Source organism: Harpia harpyja, chromosome 7 (genome assembly GCF_026419915.1).
Source record: "Harpia harpyja isolate bHarHar1 chromosome 7, bHarHar1 primary haplotype, whole genome shotgun sequence".
Classification (NCBI taxonomy): domain Eukaryota; kingdom Metazoa; phylum Chordata; class Aves; order Accipitriformes; family Accipitridae; genus Harpia; species Harpia harpyja.
In genome coordinates this window covers 46347517-46364854 of record NC_068946.1, presented here as the reverse complement: position 1 = coordinate 46364854, position 17338 = coordinate 46347517, and the positions used below count along the sequence as shown (strand labels likewise).

The window sequence follows — 17338 nt, the reverse complement described above, 5'->3', positions numbered from 1 at the left end:
TCTGCCTTCGCGAGGGAGTTTGCTCGCGGAGATGACTGACATGTTCATTAAAGCAGATTTGGTTTCCTGTCAATAATCAGACGTGGGAGGAGGTTGCAGCAGAGCTGAGAAGGGATCAACGATGCAAAATAAAATCACAGAAGCAAAAATCAGACGCGTTTATTCATCCTGGCTCCTTTCCCCTCTGCCTTCCCTCTGAGCTTCACCGATTGTGTCAGTCTGGACTCATTTAGCTCTTTCTTTGCATGCTGCCCCTTGCTGTTCCTAACCTCACCCGTGAAGATGCTACCCCTGCCCCCATTCATACGCCCCTTGAGCCAAATCTACCTCCTGAGCTGGTGAGCCTCGGGATACTCCTCTTGGAGTAGCCCAAGCAGAGACCCGAGGCCCATGCTGCCTCTAGAGCTCAGGGTAGCTCACTGAAAGCTGCCTCCATGCTGCTGAAGATGACACTGTAGACCTGTGCTGTCCCGCCTTTTAACAGTGAGACCAAACGAAGCTCCCTGTAACATGGGAACCTCATTACCAAGAAACCTCAGCCATGCCAGACCCAAATCTTTTCAGATAACACTGGGTGGAAATGGTCTATGTGTGGCCAACAGCCATGCACTGTGGAGTGTTTTGCAGGCAGGAGATGACATGGTTCCCCAGGGGTCCTGCTGCACCGCTGGCCTCAGCCAAAGATGCCCAGGAGCATCCATCCACCCACGTGGTTGCAGCTGGCATCGTTCCTTCCAGGGGCAGGACCTGGGCTGTGGAGCAGGTCTTGTGCAAGGAGAGCCTCTGTTGTGTCCCCGACCCTGGACATCATTAGGAGGGAGACGCCTGGAAGGAAACACTCACCAGGATAATTCCGAGTGGCTGCATCCTGGGTCCTGACTGTGCATGTCTCTTACACAATGCTCCCAAGAAGACCCTGAGAAAGACAAAGCACGGAGATGCCGTCAAAGCACTGTTTTTGCATGCATTTAAAACCAAGATGCAGCATTTCTGGCAAAAAAAAAAAAGAGCATTTACTCATGCTTTTGTAACAACTTGAAAGCCCCAGCACTGCCTCTGTTATTAAAGAGTTTCCATTAGAGTTGCAATACGTGCTCATCTTGCCAGGTTGAGGAACAAACTGCTGACCCGGTGTCAGGCTGTGTCTGAAGGTGAGCAGTCCTCCCCAGGCACTGCGCTGCCAGCTCTCCCACAGGGCCAGAGCACGAGGTCAACGAAGCTGCTGGGCTTTGCAGAAAAAGAACTGTCACATTGTCATCTTCGTATTATCTTACAGACTCTGGGGTAACCCCAAACCATGTCTTTCCAACAGGCGATCGTGTCCCTCGTCATAATGTTTGTCATTCAGTGGATCTACACCCTTGTCAGCCTGGGTGCAGCCGTTATTCTGTATTTCTACATCAGCCAAGTGAGCCCAGGACTCCCCCTTGGTGAGTATTTTTTGTTTCTGTATTATTAAATCTGCTTAAAAATTCATTAAGCTTTAATTTATCTTAATTAGGAATTGAGACTCTTGGGTTTAATATGCAGGTGACACCACGAATGATGAGGTTTTGTTTCATTGCTAGTTTTAATACATTTTCTCTCCGACTCTTTAATTTTATTTTGGATTCTAACTGTAACTAGCATTGGTTTGATAGTTTGAACATTGTGCTTATTGCTTTATTACATTGTACTTTAAATGGCAAAACCAGATACTAATACTAAGACTTAACAGGGGTGGCAGATTGTAAACGTATCACAGCAATGAGAAAAATCTGCTGTAAATAGGTTTTAATAAACTTAATTAATCAATCTAAACCCACCTGAGAAAACTTTAAGGAAAACGGGAATTATGATGAGTATCTCGTTAAATCTCAGCATTTATAACTGTGGAACAAGAGAGCCTTTTGATTCCAGAACTAAACAGGTTGAATATGTTGGGAAAGTAATCTGGGAAAATACTTTTAGGCAGAGGGCATTAGAAAGGTCTGTGCATGTGATCGGCTTAAACAAGTTCAAAATTAAACAGTGAAGCACATTCAGAAAGCAGCTCATGAGAGCCTACAGCTCCTTGGCACGGCCGCAGGAGGGGTTTGCATTGGTCTGTGTCTCTGAAGGGAGAGGGTGATACGCACATAGTGTGCGCGTACTCGCGTAGTTATGCATACATCCATACGTAGGTGCATACATCCATACATAGGTGCATGCATACCTGCACACATGGATGTGCAATTTTTTGCCCGAGATGAGAAAAGTCAAAAGAGTCTCAGTTCATATGTCTTTTAGGCAATGCAGAAAGAGCTACCTGGGTTTATTTAGATGAAAGATTATTAGACGCTAGGTAAGTAGGTAGTAGGTTTTAGAAACCCAGACAATGAGAAACCAAAAACTAGTTGTCACTCCGTAACCATCAAAACATTGCTCAACAATTCTTCTTTTCCTACTCTTAAGTGACTTCTTTTCTATGTATCTTTATGGGATAGTAGAAAAGAGCTGATATTGGGGATAGTACTTGCTAATTTGTATCTTTTGAAATATATCTAAGTTTTAACAAAGTTTTTTATGGCCCTAATATATTAAACTAAACGCAATGTTTTCAGGCTTTGGAGTTTTCTTTGCCTTTGTATGTTCACTATATCTCTGTTATCTGCTTTTGAAATATTTAGAAATTACTTTAAAAAGAATTTCTCAGTCAGTGTGTAGAGGATTTGGGAAGGTGATCTGAGAAACAGCAGCATGATGACTTTTTTTTTCTTAGTTTCTTTTGCATGTGCATTCGCATGCATACAGTAAAACAATGCATGGCAAAGAAAAAGTTAGAAATGGAACACTCCAAGTTCAGCCTGATTTTTATTTGGCTGTGAGTGAACGTTATTTTGTGGTTGCATGGCATCCGACGATCTGTGAGTTTGTTCTCCAAAGCACTGAATGATCCTTCTGTCTAGAAAGGTTGGGATACACTGGCTTGAGAGATGCTCTGGATTACGGACTAGATGAAGACCTTGGGAGCAGAACTGCTCTGGGATTTCGACGTGTCCCTTCTCCTCTCTCTTCCTCCCCAACAGCCTAAGCCAAATCCAGCAGGCGCTGCCGTGTCTCTGTTCTCCTCCCTGTCCCTCACCACAAACTTCTCCTGCTGCTTTTGCTGCCAGCTCCAGCACTTCTCTGCCCCTGCAGTGAGCCAGTGCAGGAAACTAACTCTACAGAGAAATCAGAAAAAAATAGTGTTGGTGTAATAAGCTAAGCCATCTCTCCATGGGGTCAGACAAAAGGGAATGAATGGTGAGACCACAGCTACCTTGGCTGAGGTTGGCTGAATGGCTTCTCCCACCTCCCCATCCCTGCAGTGGGAATGATCTTTGCAGTCCAGGGAGGAAAAGGTACTGGAGTGGGTGTTTGTACTTTGCTCATGGCTTTACTGGGGTTTAACAAGCTGTTGGTCTGGGAAAGGATTGCTGTTCTCCATGGGAAATCTGGGTTCATTTCTTGACAATCATTTAAAAGCCGCAGCGTGTGGGAAGACTGCAGGAGTGTTCTCACCATCACGAAATCTTTGGGTACTGAAGGCTAATAACAAGCATGTTGGTTTGAGATTTTATGCAAAAATTCAATGGCATAATGCTATTATGAGAGAATTAGCAGCGTACTGACTTCTCATGCCTTTTCTCTGTAGGAGCAGCAGCGAATTTCAGTTTCTTTGGCTGGATTAAGTCAGTTTTGATCACCTCGTGCAGGTTGGTACCAGTCACTCGGCAGTCACCGACGTGGTGCTGGTTGTTCCCGTGACCCACTAATGTGCACAGAGAGGGGTGGAAGAATTGACTTGCTTATTACCTTAAGCAGTCTGTCTGGCCCTTCTAGCATGCTCAAAGTTATTCTTACTTAATGCTAAAAATAACTGTTTGCTCCCCTTAGCCTGGCATATGGCTGGCCACATAAGTGGGGGAGCAGGAGTGTCCTCTGCCTTGTGCGTGGACATGTCAAGCTGATAACTGTATCTTGGTGCCTGAAGCTTTATCTTACCCCAAAGGTCTGTGCTCAACCTTTATGGCTCAGATTGAACTGGAAAATCTGGTAGGAAATGAGAAATGGGAGACTCCATCTCTTCCACCCACCATCCACTGAAAGCGAATTACTATGGTAGTGGTGGAACAGGCACGCGTGGCAGCTGTGCTCGAGTTTCAAAGAGGAAATTTGGGGGGAAGCTGCAATAGCTATGGGGCAATACAATAAACAAGGTCTTCAGTGAAGGAACCGTTCAGTATTGAGTTTCCATGGGACTGCAGTAACGTTGTCTTGGGCTTTTCCTTCCCAGAAGACCTTAAGGGTTTTGCTTGGTTGGTTATTAACTAGTTTTGTTAATCTGTTTTGATCCTATTAATTATTAATGCCGTCACGTTTGGGTTTCCCATAGCAGGTTGTGACCATCTCTGCCTCTGTGCAATGCAATGGGATTTGAGGTTCTCAATCTGTTGGGTTGCTTGTTCATTGCGGTGGGTGAACACCGTAGTAAGGACTGCACAACGCGAGCTGCCATGCGTTATATGTGCAAATTTGGTGGCTCCTTTAAAAGAAATGAAAGTCCAGGCATTTAAACACATTGGCACATGTCTATGCCTGTCTTGCCAGCTCCTGCCTCTGCCCACAGTCCCTATAACATGGCCACATGCCTTTTTGGTAGCAGAGGTGGCTTGGGAGAGAAGCTGGGGGTGACGGGCCTCTCTTAGGTTACCAGACCGGCAAAGTCCTTAGTGCTTCGATCAGTGCAATTGATGAGCAAAGACCCTGCCGAGGAGGGCTGAGTGGGGAGCTGGCGAGTGCCCAAGGCAGAAACTGATCCTATTTCTCTCTCCTAAAAGAGTGCAATCTCTGGGTCAGCCAGCCAGCTTGGTTGCCTTAACCTAATGCTAGGGCTCCTGCTCATGTTGGCACAAAGACAGTTTTGGCTCTGCTTGGGGGTCGGGTGGGTCATTTTGAAGCCCACCGTTGCTACAGTGCAAAAAATTGCATTTTATTGAAGTCATTTACAAGTTTTTCCTAAGCTTTGTTTCCTTGAAATCCAGGCCAGGTATTTTAATGAATTGGAGGTAAAGAAGAAATCCTATTAGACTGCAAGAGAGTTGGAGGCAACCAAGGATCTTTGACACCTCTAAGGCTCTTAGGTGCTCAGTGAGGTCTGAGTTGGTGTTATAAGCTCTTACAGTTTTGATTTGCAGATGTGCATTAAGGTTTTCTTAAAATCAGCCTCTAGGATAAAGAGATTACAGGAAAATCTCTTTCATTTAAAAGAGTTACAAAAATAATTGTACACTAAAGCTTAGGAAACTCTAAGAAGGGTGTTTTTCATTAGAAATGGCTCACGCTCCTTCTCCTGCACGGTGTGGAAAGTGCTTGCCATAGCCAACGTCCAAAGAGGAAACTTATTTGTTAAGAAAATGGATATTTTCCAGTGTTGTCTGGGGGAAGGGAGTGTATTTTTTGTGCACCTTCTAAGAAAAATGCTTTCAGATTACCTCTATGCCTCCTAAGGGTGCCAAGAAGGATTTAGCCTCTTCTTGAAGCACCCTGTCTTGTTAGCGCAGCCAAGAGCACGGCTGCTAATGGATGGTGAACAAGGGGTGATGCAGGTGCCTCTGCTTTTCTGTTTGCAGGAGAAGGCCATCTGCCAAGGAGCAGATCGTGGTGACACCATCCTTTGCAACAGTTGGCATGGAGACCACGCAGCTCACCGAGGAGAACGCAGACTTTGCCTCACGGGACCGCTATCACCAGTCCTCGCTTATCAGCAGAGAGGAGTTTGGGAATCAATTCCAGTAAAGGACGCACAAAAAAATCAAGCCATCACTTCAAAAAGCATTTAGAAATGCTGATGGCTGCCACAGTGCCTTGTGAAATACTTGAATATATGCAAAAAGGATGTGAATAGTTATTTATATATTCGAGGCTTGTTTGTTTATGCAAACTACAACATTGCTGGGTTTCAAGTCTTACCCAAAATGGGGGAAAAAACGCAAATGAAAGGGCCAGTCCAGGGAAGTAATGAGTTAGTGAGGACAATATAATCTTTTCAAAGAATTCAGTTACAAGCGTTATTGAGCTCTAAAGACCGTTGGCGCTATAAAAGCTTACAACACCCCATTTCAAATGTCCTCTGGGTGACTAGGGATGCTTTGTGCCTGGGAGCAGTGACCTCGGCAGTAGGAGCCAGCGCCCCGCTCCCAGCTGTGCCACAGATGGATGCGACCTTCCAGGTCAATTCACTTCTCTCGGCATGAATTTGCCTGCTTGTAATACAGTAATTTTCTACCTCAGCATTTCAATTACCAAGGTTTTAGAAAGTACTTTAAGGCATTAGACAATAGGCCAGAATCAGTGGCAAGTGCAAGAAGATTATGAAATATATTCACAACTGGAATCGCACATTTAAATGCAGTAATGCAGTATAATGACCTCTACTGTAAAACTGTGAAATGATGTCTTAGAAGCTGTTCATAGTGATTTCCCACATCCTTTCTGATGTGATGCCTGGGACCTGACAACATAGCTGGGTCCAAACAGAGCATCTCCTGGCTGAAGGGACAGATGATTCAGAAGTGCCTTAACAAAATATGTTTAGCCTCATTTTTGTTTATTTTGCTTAAAGCCCATCCCATAGCGAGCTCCCACAAGGAGCCATTTCTCCCACTGCCATGATTTGGGATGCAGGAGGTTCAGCCAGGGGTGCTGCAGGATTTCCCACGCAGACCTTAGGGTTGGTGGGCAGTGGCTGTGGCGTGGGGTGAGGTCTTACATGGACACCCCCATCACCGTCGCTTCTGCTCCCCAGGGAAAAAACCCTCTGTGGAGCACTGTCCTGCCTGCAGGCAGCAGTCCTGGCAGAGACCTGCAGAGGCACGAGGGAAGGCTCTGGGTCGAGGCAAGCCCCAGCACCGCAAATCAGTTCTGATGCTACAGGGATGGGGAAATCACTGCCTTTCCCTTCCTTTTATCTCTGATTGTTTCAGCCTGTAGACTATTTATTTCTTCTTCTGTGCAATAAAAGCTTGAGACACAAGGAACTCCTTTCCGTGCTTGCCGTGGGCACACTCGATGCCTTTGAGCACCGTTCCGCTTGCCAGCGCTTGGTGCCCTGGCATTACCAAGTTGTGGGGGGACCCTCTGTCCCATCTCGTGGTCTGGCCAGCTGCAGCTTTGGCTCTTCCAGTTTTCTTACAAAGGGAAGCAAAAGAGGCTTTCTGCTGAGATGAAGAAAAGAGCAATCCTGGCGCACTGCAGAAAGCATATTCATTTTTTCAAGGTTGCAGGTCTTTTACCAAGTGTTTTTAACCTTAATTATCTCAATAGAGGCAAGAGGGAAGTTATGCTTGTGTGGCCAGCTCCGAGCCACCTCAGGTCAGTCATTCTGTATTGGAAATGCTCCTTCCAGGGCTCCTTCCTTCCATTGCCTTTTGCCTTTGGTTTCCAAAGAGTCTGAATCTGTTGCGGGGATGTGGCTCTGTGCTGAAGCTTCCCCTGGGTTCCCTGGGACCAGTGGCTCCAGAGAGCCCTCCCTGTGCTTGTAGCATCCTTGACCTTGGCAGCTACTGCTGTTGTGCAAACTTCACACACTCCACGGTGCTGATCCACTGCTGGCAAGCCGCATGGTGCTGTGTTATCCCCTGTTACAGTTTGATACACAACCATAATGCCGTTACTGTAAAATCTTGTATTTCATAAAGTCCCATCGCATCAAAATATTGCGGGGTGTCTTCCCTCCCGAGATGGGGATTGCCCAGCCCTGCATTTCTCTGTAGCTTGAACAAAAGAAAACCCCAGAGCACGGCATGAAGTGATTAATGGGCAGAAATTCCTGGGTTAACTTCTTTGTTAGCTCCTAAACAATTTAGTTCCCTTCTTAAAATAAGCCAGCAGTCAGGAGGTCCAAAGAGGGAGGATGGGGAAGGTTCCTTGGCTGTGTACCTCACCGAGGAGCTGTGCTGGTTGAAGCTGGATGACTTGGTGGTGGCAAGTGTTTGCCTCCCTGGCACCGCAGTCCCTGCTCGTCCCCAAAACTGGGGTGTGATGGGCCAGAAATACAAGCAGCTTCTCCCTTGGTCTAGCAGTATTGGGAAGGTGCCCCACAGCTTTGCTTTCAGCCAACTAAGTCTGCAGCAGCAGCTGTCCCCTTCCCCTGCCACCACCGTCCTGCCCCTTTAGCTCCAGCAGCCCTTTGCATCTGAATATCCTCTGGAACAATTTTGGTTGTGTTTGCCCGCTGCCGAAGCCTCCGCCGGCTGCTGGAGGAAGGCACTGCGCTGTGCAGGGGCCTGGTGAGAGGACGTGCGGAGGGCTCTGGGGTGCAGGGATGGGTCGTGCCTTGGTATTTCTGGAAAAAGGGAGCGGCAGGGCTGGCATCAGTGCCAGATAGCAATAGCTGCTATCGTGGCCTGGCAGAGGAGGAGATGCTCTGCAGAACACGTCATTCCGGGGGTTTCTGGTCTTCGGGCTTCACGTACTGCTGCTGGAGAAGCTCTGCCACCTTCTCCACTGGCACCACCAGCAGGAACCAGCTCCCTCCACCAGCCGGTAAGTGTGGGCACTTGTAGCTGCAAGGGAGGAATGCGTCACACAGGGCTGGTTTCCTTGCTGCTGTTACAGGTTATGAGTAGAGCAACTTCCCTGTTAAATGCTTGAAAAGGGATGTGCTGATCTTTCCTGGAGTGTTAGCTTTGATGTAGTTAACGGTAAGAGTGGAGGAAAGCCTTGTTTTAGTACTGATAACCCCCCAGGCTCGGTAGCATTGGAGACTCGATGAGTTCAGGCCGTACGGGTTTGCAGGGCTTTGCACATCAAGGAAGCTTTTCCAGTGAGAAAGAAAGAATAGTTGCATTGCCAAAGATCAGGGTGTCATGTCAAAAAATGTCTGTAGCTTCTGTAGCACTCTGAAAAAATGCGTGAAATTAGGTGTAGGAATTTACCAGCTTCACATTTAGTGGTTGAAGGGAAGAAAGGTGAGTGGGGATTGCTGCTGTGAGTGGGAATGTGCTGCTTTCACCCCCCCAGGAGCTAGGCTGTGACTCCAGATGCTGAGGCTTTCATGAAGCTTCAGGTTCCCTGAAGGTGGGTTTGGGACCCAGCTCTGAGCATCATATGTCCTGTATAGGTTGCAGCTTGGTTAATGTCATGAAAAGGCCCTCCTGTCTTCTAAGACAGTTGGACTCGATGATCTCAAAGGTCTCTTCCAACCTAAACAATTCTAGGATTCTAAGCCATGTAAGCTTTGTTATCATCTATATTTTTTTTCCTTTCAGTTGGCAGTTTGATTTTTTTTTTATTATTATGTAAGAAATGAAAATGTTTTGCAATGGGTCAGGGTGTGAAAACATTTGTTTTCAAGAGAGATATAACAGCTCGGTCTTGTTCCTTTTGAAGACTCCACCTGTAAATTGGTGGCTCCAGTTTTGATGGCTTCCTTTGCAGAGCATACAAGCACAGAAAGCAGTGGAGGATAAATATTTTATTACTTGCCTTGCAGTATTGCCTGGAAGCTTATGCTGCGTTTGTGATCCCACAGCACTAAATGTGTCTGGAAATCAGAATCTTCTGCCTCAAAAAACCTGCAGCACAAATAGTCAAGACTAAGAATTGGCAGGAGAAAAGTGAAGTTTTATTGTGATATTGGCATTGAGAGACAGCTCCTCAGTTGGTATAAATTGTCGTCATCTCCCTGGATCTGCCTATGTGTCCCATTAGGAGTCTGCATGGGGAGAACCAAGCTCCTTAAATCCATAGCTTAGCTCAAACTCATCTTTTTTTCTCCCCTCTTGGCTTTCTCTTGATCAGCTTTGAGTTTCCTTGGATGGTCTTTGTTGTGTATGGTGGCCAAGAAAATCACACACCTGCATGGTCACTTACTCATAGCAGATAGTCGTGACCACAGTGTTGAAGTAGCAAAGAACGATGACAAAAAAAGAAATGATGCTTCTGTGCATGGCCAAATTGAGGCACGGGGGGGCTCTCTGTGCCCCATGTGCTGGTACGCTCGCGCCTGTGCACCTCTGGTTCAGACAGGCAGAGTTTCTTAAACAGCATCATACTTGACACCTGCAAGTTTGGAAGAGATTCTCTGAATCATAGGAGCCAGCCTAGGATTAACATTTAGGTTAGTGGGAAACCAAGGTTATTTGAATTATTGCCCTTGCGTGGTGAATTTTAGAAAAGGCAGTTACTGGGATAAAAGAAAACTTTGTGGACAGCCTATAAATTTGGTAACTCTGTGTAAGAAAGGTATATAATGGACTTGCTTATATTCAACAGTGGTGTGTTGGTGAGACCCAGATTTGGCGTACCATCACTTAAACCTGAGACGAGATGAGACCTCAGCAGTAACAGCCTTAAAAGCTATGGACAAGAGGCCCTAGCAGCAAACTGCAGGCTAGAAATAAATAGCTTTAAAGCCTGTGTGGCATGAGAGACGCTCCTTCCCTTTCTGCCTTCTGCTCCTCATGGCTTTTTTCATGTGATTTTCATGCACATTCCCCCCAATACCGGGGATTTGCCCCCCCTTGTGTGGGAGCAAAGGGAAGCACGCGTGCGCTCCCAGAAACGCAGCGGTCAAGGAGCGCACCTGTAACTTTGTCAGATCCAAAGGTTGCTCGTAAACTTTGGCAGGGGCTTCTTTCTGGAGTTGAAGGGCACTGCTGTGCAGTGTTTTGCTCAGCTCTGAAATGGCCGGGTTTTTCTTGATGCACTCCAAACCAGAGCTGGCTGAAAAGGGTCCTAAAAGAAATAAATCAGAAATTTAGGATTGCTTCTTCTCAGCTAGCTTTCAATGGCTGATTTTTTTTTTTTTTTAACCCCAGAAAATACGGGGTTTATTTCCAGTGACAGGATTGAAAATGCAATATCATTTTAATTTGTTGTGCATTTTTCTCTGAGGGATGAGAAGAGATCACAAGACCCATATCCGTCCTGACCTCCAAATGTCAAGTATCTGGAACAAGCTGCTTCCAAGGGAGGTACGAGGCAAGCAGTTCTTGTAAAAATAAATCAATAAAATACCACCACCCCCAAAACTTCAAGAAAAATGGTCAGGTACTAAGTGCCTTTTGGATGATTGGGATCCATTAATGGATGGCTTACAGCATTGAGAGAAGATGGGGAAGGTAATTAATTACTCGGCTAGGAACTATCTGCCCACTTCGGAAACTCAGGACTTTTAGTAACGAATTCCAGGAGTAGAAAACATTCACTTTGTACCTTAATTCATCATCAGCTTAAAACTTGTCTGAGGTTTATGAGCCTGATCCAAGTTTTGGACAGATCTGGGCTGAGTTTCAAGGGAGCTGCAGGGTTTCATGACATTGGCTGGGGCTGTGAAAGGCTCCTACAGGACCAGAGAGAAGGGACCAGTCAATGTAATCCTGACAAAGTGCTGCAGAGATGCCTCTTCTGTAGAGACTCCTGTGGTTTTTGGTGATTTCAGACCAAAACAATGCAGAACTGGGCAAATTTGGTCATGTGTCTTCAGCCCCTCAATCTGGAGAGTGGAAATCAAGGTGAAATAAAAACAAACTTATTTTTTTCCTCCCCCAAAACAAGGTGATGGGTGGGATTCAGTTAATCGGTGTATAATATCAATCATGTTTTATATAGTTAGAGGCTTCCTGTGTTGATGAGGTTTTTGTTTCTTTGTTTTTAACTAACTCCTTTGTGTGTTGAATGTGCTGGTTGCTTTCAGATGGAAGTGTTAAATGTATTTTATACATAATTCGGGGAGACGTTTGAGGTCACAGTGTCTTTCAGGAGGATGCGGTGGCATTATTTTACATCAGGGTTTCCCTGGCCCATCCGACTCCTCAGGCACGATTTCATGCATTTAAATCTCCTATTAGTTTTGTGCTCTGAAGGAGGGAGGGGAGCAGCCCTCAGCCTGGAGCTGCCCTGTAACGATTATTAGCGGGATGCAGCAGCGGAGCGTGCAGTCGTGCCACGGGGATAAACAAATCCGGGACCATGGGAGGAAAAGCCAAGCGCCGGTGGCCTTCGCTGAGCTCTCATGCTTCACGCAGCCACCTTCATCCTGCTGCAGCGCATCCTCTTCCCACCACCGCCGATGCTTCTTCCCCGGCCTCCCAGGAGGGTGTCTAATGTGGCATGTGGGTGGCAGGGCTGGTATCCCCATGACATTACCCTCTGCGGTCCCAATGGATAAAAAAAAGTCCATTTAAAAAAAAAAAAAGTGAGAATTTTTTTTCTGTGTGTTTTCATGTGGCTTTTGGAGCTGGAGCTCAGATATATCAGACATACATTGACTTCTTCGGTGCAGGGGTATTCCTTCGAAGCGGTGAAGGTAGAAAAAAAATAACATGGCAGGAAAACACAGTAGCCTTAAATTTACAGCCACTAAACCTTGGCAAATTAGGCACCTGCGGGGGAAGGGAATGCATTTAGGAAGTCTGAAGTGGCCTGAATATCGGTGTTTCCTTTCCAGGTGCTTGTGAATAATGTGCTGCTTGTGACTGGAACCGTGACGGAGAGAGGAGCGAGATTATTTTCTGATGGTAAATACTGGTTTAAACGCATGGGTTCACACTGTGGGGCTTTTGCCCCAGCTGGGATGGGAGAAGGCAGCAGCCTCCCTGGTGCTGTGTGCGTCGGAGGCTGCAACGGGCCATCCCCAGCCCCACTGGCCAGCCTGCTGGTGTGTTTCCCCACCTATATTAAGCTCTGTTGGGATGCAGGAGCTTCAAGGGCAGCACGGGACCCTTTGGCCGGCGTTTCCTGGTGCTAGCTGTGCGTATGGGTGTACGGTCCTCATGGTTACCCCCCTGACAGTCACCAATGCCCTGTTTGGTTCAGAAATGCAGCACTACAGCAGCTTGGGCAGGTGTAATGGCAATTTGGGAGAGTGCATTAGCTGCCCCCCCCCCCCCCGCAGAGGGGGTTAATCCAGTTCTTCACTGCTCACAGCTCCATGGGCCATGCTATGAATGCACCACAGGGACGCGGGGAGATGGAGCCATCCAATATGGGCACTGGTTGTTCTTTCAGCAGCGTTCGTTTTGCTTTGCCTGCTTCTGCTATTGCTCTTGATGTGCCTGTAGGAAGAATTTATTGAGACTTTTTTGGAGAAGCATTTGATACCGTGCTTCCTGCTGGTTGGATTTACAGCTTGGGAGAATGCAGTAAGAGTGGGGAGCTGCCACGTGGCTTAGACATTGGGGAAGTCTCTTGGAAAAGGTGGGGGGAAAGGGATGAGAGCTCTAGGCTCGGTGTTAGGGCCCTCAGGCTTAAGAGTGAGTGGACATGAGAGCATCCATTTCATGTCGGGGCTGGGTTTAGCTTTGATTTGTCCCACGCAGCCCTGATGGAGTATCGTTGATCTTGGAGAGGTTTCTCTGCCCCTGCTGCCTCACCTGTATCTCGCAGTTAAAGGATGTAGGAAAGTGTCAGATTTGCTTGTTGGCAAGACTTTCATTCCAGAGACTAACAAAACTTTCTGGAGAATTGTAATTATTACTGATATTACTTATTATCTTAGGAATCAGTAAAATGGAGTCCTGCATTTCATGTATAAAGAAATGCCCAAGTATTCGAGCTGCTGCTTTACGCTCCCTGCGCCATCTCCCGAAGTATCAAAATACTTCACAGCTCTTCACCTGAGCTTTAACTCAAGCCCATGATGGCACATTACTTAGTTGCATATTGATGTCTCCATCTTGTCAGTGAGGAAGCTGTTTTTTACACAACCTATTCCATAAAGAACGTATAAGTATATTGACATAGGCTGAAGGAGCCTAAAGATGTCCTGTGTGGATCATGTACCTTGGTGGTAACTGCCTGTGATTTCTGGGTCACTCAGATGACCCCCTTTGCCAGGACTGGGATGTTTACCAGTATAATTAAAGTGTTGTCGCAATTTGTTAGTGCTTCATTTCCTAACGTGTAGTACTTCCCAAACTGACACTAGCTTGGCTTGTTCCTTGAGTTTAAGCAAATTTGAAGCAAGAAGATGCCAAAAGTTGTAGGGAATAGAATAGAGAATGGGTTGATAGAGGGGTGCCTCAAAGGGCTGCCTTTTCCAGAGCTTTCATCTATGATTATGAATCAGAGCATCAGAGTGAAGATTTCCAAGTGTGCTTCATTGCAAAGTTGCATGGGAAGGTGCAGAAAGCACCCGCACGTTGATAGATAGAAAAGTGAAGGAGCGCGGGAGACCAAGTCCTGTGTCTGGGTAAAGCCAAGGTCATTAACATGCTGCAGTGGGCTCATCAGTGCCACCTTTTGGGTGGAAAGAGGCTTTCAGGAGAGTTTGTGTTTGTCAGCCATCGACTTCTGCTTTTGGTGAAGTGAGAAACGGGGAGCGGGGGGCTGTGGACCAGATCTGGGTTTTGTCCGAGGCTGTCTGGATGTGGTGGTGTATTGTCACTTGTCACCCCCCTTCGAAATGTTGGATTCTGCTTGGCTTGTGGAAGTCAAGCCTGATTCTGAAATAGCTCGAGGGAAAAGCAAAGGGCGCAGGGGTGGCTCAGAGGGGAGAGGCTGCCCAGGACAGGTTTCTGTTCCCCGGGGAAGGAGAGCTCAGCTAAACTCCGTGCGTTGGGATGCCAGCAGCCTCGGCAAAGCCCGACCTGCCGCTCCGCGGCGTGCTCTCTCGCAGAACCAGGAGCATGAAGTTATGGAAGGGAATTTCAGAACAATAAAGGGAAATCCTTTGCCTCCCGTACAGCCCAGCCTGGGAAAAGAAGCTGCAGCCTCAAACGCTGCTGCTGGCATTTAAAAGAGAGCGGGTTAGCTTTATAACCAATAAAAGATTTGAAGTTATTTGGCAAGGACTTGATCTCGATGGGAATTAAGTTTGGGGCTATCTAATGCTCACGGCACTCATCTGGAAAGAAACTTTCCAATCTTGCAGAGCAGCGCACAATCGGCCAGGTTTTCATCTGCTTCAGAAGCTGTATCGGTCGCAGCCAGAGACGTGATACTGGACTCGCTCGCTCGCTCGCTGGCTTTGTTCCCCTGTAGCTCGAAAACGAGCGCGGGGAGCGTACCGGAGCTGGGGACCCTGGCAGGGCAGGCCGAGGTGGCGTGCGGGACGCCCTTATTGCAGCCGGCTTCTTTCGGCCTGCTCCCCCTGACCCCCTCCATCCATGGCGCCCGGGGCCTGGGAAACGAAGCAGGGTAGCGCTGCCGTACGAGGGCCGGGGGTGGCACTGCCGGGAGCGGGAGGGGTGGCACTGCCGGCAGCGAGGCGGGGTGCCACTACCGGCAGCGGGGCCGTCGCACCCCGCCGGGGGCCGCTGCGCGGGGCGCGGGACTTTGCGCGCTGTTTGCCTTTCAGCGCGGTAGCTGGGGGTGGTGGGCAAGGGACTTTCCTGCTCGCCCGGGAGATGCATCAGGAAAAATAAAGTAAAAATCATTTTTAGTAATAGTAATAGTAATAATAGTGCTTCGCACAGCCGGGGGAGGGAGCGGGCGGCCCGACGGCTGCGCGGGGCGGGAGGGGGCGGCCGCTCGGGGCCGGGCCGGGGCGGGGGGGGGGGGGCGTGCGGAGCCGGGCCGTGCCGAGCCGAGCCGAGCCGCGGCTGGGTGATGTCAGGCTCGAGGAGGAGCCTCCGCCGCCTGCCCTTTTACTTTCGGGCGCCGGCACTTGGCCGCAGGCTGCTGCCGCTGCTGGCCGGCCCCCCCCTCCCTTCGCCCCCTCCGCTATGGGCACCCCGCACTTTTAAGACCGGGGCGGCCGCCTTCTGCGCCGCCCCGGGGAGGGGGGGGGGGCACGGTGAATTAATTAAAAATCGCTATTGACGTGGTTATTCATTGCCCCGCTCCGGGCATGTGAACAACCACCCCCCCCACACCCCACCCTACCCTTCCCCCCCCCCCCCCCATCCACCCCCAGCGCCATGCCGGCAGCTTGCACCCTGCTGCTGCTGCTGGGGCTGGTCCCGCCGGCCGGGTCGCTGCCCCTCGTTTCCCCACGGCGTCTTCCTCCTCCTCCTCCTCCTCCTCCTCCGTCCCGAAGCCGTCTCGGCCGCCCTTGCTCGCCTCCCGCCGCGGGACACGCCGGCAGCCCGGGTGAGTGCCCCCGCTCCGCCGCGGGGATGGGGATGGGATTTGGTCCCGGCAGCGATCGCGGTGCGGCGGAGAGGGCGCGGGGGTCCCACGCCGCCGCATCGCGACCGAGGGTTGCTGAGCATCCCGGCATCACCCAGGCTGCGAAGTGCAACCCCCCGCTCCTCCCTTCCCGAATCCCTCTCCATTTTTAATTTTGCCCAGCCCGTCGCGGTACCGGCAAGTGCTTCAAATGGGGTGAAGGTTTGGGATGGGAATGGTGGGTGGGAAACCGTCGACGGGTTGTAGGTGCGCGGACGGACTCGAAGGCGAGCGGTGGAAACTTCACAGAGGAACTTGAGGAAGGCTCTGGTGGGTACTGGGGGCACGGCCAACACGCGTCCACCCACCAAAACGCTTCCCAGGTGGGAAATCGGTGGCTCCCGTAGGTGGTCTTCAGGGTCTGTGTTGGCTACTGCTTGTCTCCAGACATGGCCTCATCCCACCTCAGGTGCTGACCCACATCCAGGTGTGGGGACAGATGCCATCAGCTCTCTATAAATATCATCTCTCTTTGCGTCGCCTACAGACCGTCACATTAGTCATGTATAAAGTCGCGTTTTTCCTTGCACACCACATCTACAGCGTCATTATCGGCAGCGATGACTAGTTTGGTGCTTTACAAGTGACACTGAATTTGGTTTCAGCACAGGATAAACCGTATTTTTGCCAGAACAAGCAGGGCTCATTTCAAGTGTCACCAGGTAAACTGGTCCACTTCCTCGCCGAATAAGACACACAGCTCTAAGGATGACTAATTCTTGATGAGTTTGTAAAGTGCTGGGTGTCTGCAGGTGGTATAAAGAAATCCAGTATGTCAAATTAGTCCTGTGTAGGTTTTAAGTAGGTTTTAGGATTGATCACCTGCCTGAGCTGGACCGTCAAATTTCATCTTTTATTTTCTGAAGTGGAGAGAATATCACGCTTTGGTACTTGGGGTGAAGTTTACTTTCATGGAGCTATACAATTTCAGGAAATGTGACAAAACTACATTTATAACATTTTAGTTTTGTTCACAAACCCAAGGTGTACCTTTGTAAGAGGTATCCCCACTAGACCAGATATATAGTTGGGGATATCGACTGGAATGTACCCTGCAGCGGATTAGAAAACTCCTAACTAACAGTGTTTGTGTGAGAGCAGCCTGGTGACTAGGATACTGCACCGAAATGAAGGAGATTTGGGTCTGTTGCCAGCTCAGCCACTTCTTTGTGCCACTCCAAGTGTCAGTTTGCCTTCCAAACTGGGAGAGAATAACGCTGTC

The 17338-nt window shown here is 48.6% G+C and overlaps 2 protein-coding genes across 7 annotated transcripts in view; both read left to right on the top strand.

Annotated features, from left to right (window-relative positions):
* SLC12A8 (solute carrier family 12 member 8) overlaps positions 1–7036 on the top strand; it is a 58778-nt gene extending 51742 nt beyond the window's left edge. For all 3 annotated transcript variants that reach the window (XM_052791100.1, XM_052791097.1, XM_052791098.1), the window contains exons 12-14: positions 1313–1430; positions 3656–3716; positions 5634–7036. In XM_052791100.1, coding sequence (XP_052647060.1) covers positions 1313–1430; positions 3656–3716; positions 5634–5799 — 345 coding nt within the window. In that variant the 3' untranslated portion in view covers positions 5800–7036. The remainder of the gene's footprint in view (positions 1–1312; positions 1431–3655; positions 3717–5633) is intronic.
* An 8552-nt stretch (positions 7037–15588) lies between these two features.
* Positions 15589–17338, top strand: part of HEG1 (heart development protein with EGF like domains 1) — a 56277-nt gene continuing 54527 nt past the window's right edge. For 2 of the 4 annotated variants that reach the window (XM_052791847.1, XM_052791846.1), the window contains exon 1: positions 15591–16038. In XM_052791847.1, the coding sequence (XP_052647807.1) occupies positions 15867–16038 (172 nt within the window). In that variant the 5' untranslated portion in view covers positions 15591–15866. Of the gene's footprint in view, positions 16039–17338 lie in introns of all 4 variants that reach the window. The other 2 variants (XM_052791849.1, XM_052791848.1) reach the window with 2 other exon arrangements.